This window comes from Acyrthosiphon pisum, unplaced genomic scaffold (genome assembly GCF_005508785.2).
Source record: "Acyrthosiphon pisum isolate AL4f unplaced genomic scaffold, pea_aphid_22Mar2018_4r6ur Scaffold_19753;HRSCAF=20443, whole genome shotgun sequence".
Taxonomy (NCBI): Eukaryota; Metazoa; Arthropoda; class Insecta; order Hemiptera; family Aphididae; genus Acyrthosiphon; species Acyrthosiphon pisum.
Genome location: NW_021769040.1, coordinates 1 through 6,217, shown reverse-complemented (window position 1 = coordinate 6,217; position 6,217 = coordinate 1). Strand labels below are relative to the sequence as shown.

General features: G+C 31.8%; 1 protein-coding gene across 1 annotated transcript; it reads left to right on the top strand.

Moving 5' to 3' along the window:
- The first annotated feature begins 47 nt into the window (after positions 1-47).
- On the top strand, positions 48-4,461 carry LOC100169540 (aminopeptidase N). Its single transcript, XM_001944251.3, has 8 exons — positions 48-305; positions 448-631; positions 824-1,025; positions 1,095-1,372; positions 1,473-1,657; positions 1,736-1,906; positions 2,910-3,138; positions 3,948-4,461. Exons 1-8 carry the CDS (start codon positions 85-87, stop codon positions 4,296-4,298), a joined length of 1,821 nt encoding a protein of 606 aa, XP_001944286.2. The 5' UTR covers positions 48-84; the 3' UTR covers positions 4,299-4,461.
- The last annotated feature ends 1,756 nt before the right edge of the window (positions 4,462-6,217 follow it).

Sequence of the window (6,217 nt, the reverse complement as noted above, 5' to 3'; positions counted from 1 at the left end):
AATAACGCTCGTTTGATACATTTTTACAATGAAATGTCCAAATTTTTTTAACAATAATTGGTGTAGGTGAGGACTAGTTGGCCGATGGAAGAACTGTTTCTAATCGACGAGTTTCAGAATTCAATGGCATACGACCAGACTCCAAGACATCCCATAACCACATCTGTGAATACTCCCCAAGAGACTGTCGACATATTTGATGCCATAACGTATAGAAAGGCGGCGTCGGTTCTGAGAATGTTGAGATACACGGTGACCGAAAATCTGTTCCAATTGTCCCTTCAATATTATTTGAAACAATTTAGGTGAATAATTATAATATATGGTTTACTTCAGCACCTACGTTTTAGGTTAACAAAACATTTAATTTCATATTTATTGTATATTGTATATTGATAACTAACTGCAGTATTTGTAAAAAATAATTGTTGTATTAAATTATTATAGTTACAAAGCAGCGGATCCTACAAACCTGTTTTCAGCATTTGACAATGTGTTATACGACAAGAATTATGAAATTGGGAATGGATTGACAGTAAACGAATTCATGTCAAATTGGACGTTACAATCGGGATATCCGGTTCTGAATGTTACGAGAAATGCAACTACAAATACATTTTCAGTGACTCAAGTAATCAAACAATGATCATTATATTATATTATTAAAGATATTACAATTTATTTAAATATATATATAAATCAATACATTTATTCAATACAAAAATAATAATATTGTACTTAAAATTACCCCGTGAATATTATTACGTCATATTCGTTTTTAGAAGATTTTTATAATTATATAAAATGTTTTTGTTTTATTTAGAGCCAATTTTACGTGAATAAGACCGATACAACCATCAACGAGACGGCGGCATGGCACATTTGTCTCACGTACACAACCGATGTAAGCAAAAATTTCACTTACAACAGTAGTTCTTCCGTCTGGACAAACAAAGAATCGCCGTTGACCGTTTTCGAAGCCCCCGAAGATATTAATTGGTACCTGTTTAACCCAAAAGCAATCGGTAAGTGTTAACGTGATGCCTTCAAAGCTGAATAATAATCAATCTCAAACTGATCTGTCTATCTATCAGGTTTTTACAGAGTGAACTACGACGTCAACAACTGGATGGCGCTGATCAAGCAGCTGAACGAGACGCCCACCGATATCCATGTACTCAGCCGAGCTCAGCTGATAGACGACGCATTCAATTTGGCGAGGTCAGGCCAGTTGGACTATTCAGTGGCATTGCACTTGTCCAAATATCTGAAGTATGAAAACAACACTACACCGTGGTATTCGGCGATGAATGTCTTCTCGTACTTGTTAGAGCGCATGCCCCGTAGCGACGAAGGATACGAAGACTTCAAGGTATACACATATATTTTATTTTACTGGATATATAAGCTTTGTGCAATGGTAATGCACTAGTAGATATGTAATGATAACTTCAATTATATTTTGCGTTCAGTCTCACGTCAGCAGTTTGGCTGGGACCATATACAAAAAGCTAGAAGACCTCGTGTCGAGCGGCAACACTGAGTTTAAAGTGTTGAGTGCTTGGGAAACATTTTCAAGTTGGGCGTGTAGGTTGGAGAACAAATACTGTTTGACGAAAGCACAGGAATACTTCAATAAATGGCAAGCCGGAGAAAAGTCAGTAACCATATTATTATACTATATACTAGCACCGCGATCATCCAAATACCCAACTTAAATAATTGTACCGTACAGAATACCTGCTGATATCAAGGACGCGGCTTTCTGCATCGGAGTGAAGAACAGCAACGGTTCATCGGTATTTAACAACATGTTAGCGTTGTATAATAGCACGAACTCAATTTCAGAAAAATCTTCAGCTGAGTCTGCTTTAGGATGTTCTACCAACAGGACACAATTGTCTGAGTATGTTATTTACTTAGTGCCATAAATTATTATTACCATTGAGTGACAAATAAGTAACGCTTCAAACTGCCTGTTTTACGTCTCAACGTAGTGCTCTGTTTCTATTAACATATTTCGAGTGACGTTTTACATCGATTTGTTACTTGTATCTACCTATATACACGTATTACGTGCCAAATTTACTTTTCTTATATCCAACTGTTCATGATTTATCAATATTTCAGTTTATAGACCAATATTGACCTAAATAATGATAATAATATTGAAAAATGAGAATAATATCTGTGGCGTTAACACAAAAAAAATGTAGACAGATTCAATGAATACTTAAAAGCCGACGTAAATCCAATATCGTTAAGGTTGATATCTGTCTTTAGGTGTCTACATTTAAAATATGTACAAAATTAAGAAAATAAATCATAAAAGTAATTATTGTAGTTGTGTTCATAAGTATTAGATATTAATATTCGATTTATTAAAAAAATATTTATTTTGTAAATAATTTTAAATGCCTGTAATCTGTATCTCTACTAATATTTATAAAAATTATGATAGTAATGTAATTTGTAATCAATAGAAACCATTTTAATATACAAAAAAATATTCAATTTTCGACAACCAAAACAAAATTCATATGTGAGCATTCTATAGCAACATATTATAGGGGTTTCAAGGAAATTATTGATATAGCTTTTATTAAAAACGTTCTAATAGTTTTTGAATCTATAGAGGGTAAACAAATAAAAAAAAACATTGATATATATATATAGGTAAACTGCATTTACAGTGGTTACCTAATTATTTATAATATGGGTGAAGTTATTATTGGTCATTTAAACAAAAATTATATACATTTTAAATATTGATCATAAATAGGTGTTCCAATGAAAAATCTAAGCGAGTTTTCCGATCATGTTGCGTACATTTTAATAGTATTGAATTTTAAATATTTTTTAATACCTATGTACCTACATGTATTTTGAGTGGTTATATTTGGTTTCAGATATATAAATCATATACTAGATGGACCCAACGGACTGATCAAATATAAAGACATGAGATCCGTCGTGTCTGCAATATCAGTGACTCCATTGGGTCTCGATGTGCTATACGAATTTATGTCAACCAACATAAACATAACTATGGACCAGCTACCTAATGGTGAAGATATAATTACCTTTATATATTCAACCCTTGCTTCCAAGGTGACAAACGACGATGAAATCGAAAAGGTGAGTCTTAAAAATCATAAAAATCTTATACAATAAACATAAGCACAAACATATTATGCACCGCAAGTTGATTTAAATTAATGATGTGCAACTTGTTAATGTCATATTATTATTGACGTGAAATATAATCAGGAAATCGTGTGTCTAAACGGGTCTTAAATAAATCTAACAAGTCTGATCACCATTAAGAATTTCGTTGTAATGCGTACAAAAATATTGAATTCTTATCGTGAATTCTTTAGAATTATTTAATGTTCACTTTTTTAACGCGGCATGACTTACGCGGTGGTCTCGGCGTTGGGTAGACGGATATGACACATTATTGATTAATACATAAGTGATGTAATTAGTATCTTTATTTTTATTGTTATTATTGGTTAATGGTTAGGCACATATTGTAAGACAGGTTAATGCATGGACAATAGTCTAATACAGGCAAGATTAAAATCAATAATTATATTTATACATATTATCGTGTATAGTGTTTGTCGTTTCCAGAATACCTAATAAGTCACTTGCGACTTACTAATCTGTGAGTCGAATGACGAGAAACAATTAACTAGCGACTAGTTCGTGTTTGCGGTCGGGTTGATAATGTGTCACTGTGACTCTTCCGCAACCTCCTCTGGTTATAATTAGGCATTCGGGGTACGGAGTCGGTATCGGTTGCTGAGGACTGTTGGTTGTGGTAAAATTAATATAGATATCGGTCAGTGGTTGACGTGAAGATAACAAACGACTGCAATCCGGGACCTGCATATCGATCTGTTCGTGTGCATATTTTGTTTAATATTTAATTATATTTTTAGATAAACAATTTTAAGAACAATTCCACTGTTCGAGCCTCTGTACGACCTACGTTTGAAAACTCTTACAAAGTGGTTGAATACAACTTGGAATGGTTCGACAGTTATTCTGTTGGCATTAACCAATGGACTTCAGCGTACGGAGAAAAAGAACCGCAGGATATTGAAATCACTACATTACCGCCTACGACGATCGCTGCAGGCACTACTACTGGTAGTACTAGTATGAATGTAACGGTTAAAATATCGACCACTACTCCAAAACCGTCGAGTGCAACTTTGAACGCGTACAGCAGTCTTGTGATTTTACAACTTACAGTCTTTACAGTACTGATAAAAACGTACTTTTTGTAAAATGTAATAAGAAAATCCTAATTTATGATTGAAGTGTATTAATATTGTATTAAAAGTTACGAAGATAATATTTATAATTATTATAAATATTTTTTAAACCTAAAAGGTATAAAATATGTTCAGCCAGTACAGTATAATGTTAAATAAATGTGATATGTATTGACTTGTGAAGTTCATTTCTTTGAAAGATTGCAGATTACTCCAATACGCATCAATCCTTTTCTGAACAAGGAAGAGACGAAAAGTGGATAATAAACACTAATGTTGTAATAGTGCGCATAATAGTAAGCTCATATTATAGTAATTATAGAACATATATTTTATGAAAAATTGAACTTGTTCAGGAAATTACGGACAATTTTAAATTAGTATCTATTACGACTTTAATATTTGTTGTTCAGTATTTACTATCTATGCAATACTATGCATTTAATGGGAAAGTAAATTTGAATTACAATTTTTGTAATAACCTTTTAACTAATTTTATATTTTTATTTATATTGATATTATCGATCGTGCTAAATGCATTTCAATGGTAATCTAAACTAAAAAATAAACTATTTTCGTTCTCATTTAGTACATATTAGTGATTAATGTTTTAAATAAAATGATTGTTTGTAAAAATGTGTGGTTTATAAAAACAAATAACATAATATAAGAGATAGAAATAGCCTGTATTATTATTTATTATCTTTATAGCTTTAAATTAAAATACAAGATTTCTCTTCCCGGATGTTATGGATAAATCTACAAACGTACATTTATCTTCAAAATTACAATAATTTTAACATCTTAAATGAACAATATTCATTTTTTTTTTTAACTTTGATAATAACACCTAGTCAATGAATAGTGATTCAGACAAATAATTTAATATTTATTAAATATATGTAATAATATTATGAGTAACTATTGTAATTAATTTTTTTTTCGTTTTTTGGGTTGAAGCTTTGGCAACTGAGGCCATTAGCCTGTGGAACTGTGGGGGAGGGTACTGTAGGTTTTGAACGCGTGTGTGTTTGTTTTGGCAGAATTTTTAAGTGAGCACCCGTAGGTATTTGCCATGCCCGGATAGGGGATGGCGCCCTCTGTCTGCGGACACCATGACTGCCATAAGAAAAATTCCACCCGTGGCCGAGTTCGAACCGGCAACGGTACGCGACGCAACCGACGCCTTAGTCCACTCGGCCACTCCGTCCCTCTATTGTAATTAATATTATCAACAAGATATTAACATTTCATTATTTTGTAAAATTATTTTTCAATGTATATATTTGGTCAGGTATATATAATATAATATAATATAATATAATATAATAATATAATATAATAATATAATGATATATATTATATAGCTACCATTTGTAATCAACCGTCCAAGATTAAAATTAATTATTATTTTTTCATTCTATACGAATTTGTAAATAAAATATTAAAACTCATAACGTTTTATTTCATATAAGGTCACCATGAAAAAAGTACTTTGTAGTATACTTGGAACTAATCATAATATTATATTAAACTAAAAAGTGGGTTGGACTGATAGGGGTAGAAGATATAATATAGGCACCATATGAATGAGGAAAAAGTGTTCATCGCATGTTTGGTGATAAGTATTTCAGCGCCTAAAGTTGGTTTTATGCGATATGGGAAGATATTATTTACTATTTGTAACTGCAACATAGTCGGCGGCCGTCCTAGTCTAAATCACTCATATCCGGACAAGGATTAATAGAATATATATTTAGGGGATATGTTTCATTTTTACACACATATTTATATTTTCATGAAGAGAATTCCACCACGTCAAAACAAAAATCACTAGTAGTAACGGAGGATTTTCGAGATATTTTTAAGTTAAAACAAAATTTTTAGGAAAAAAAATATTTCATTTCAAATGTACAGCGGAAACTTACGCA

Excerpts from the sequence above, each read along its gene's own strand:
- LOC100169540 (XM_001944251.3), top strand. The coding sequence starts at position 85 with ATGGAAGAACTGTTTCTAATCGACGAGTTTCAGAATTCAATGGCATAC. Across the intron at positions 632-823 it reads ATACATTTTCAGTGACTCAA|AGCCAATTTTACGTGAATAA; the intron begins GTAATCAAACAA and ends TGTTTTATTTAG. Across the intron at positions 1,907-2,909 it reads AACAGGACACAATTGTCTGA|ATATATAAATCATATACTAG; the intron begins GTATGTTATTTA and ends ATTTGGTTTCAG.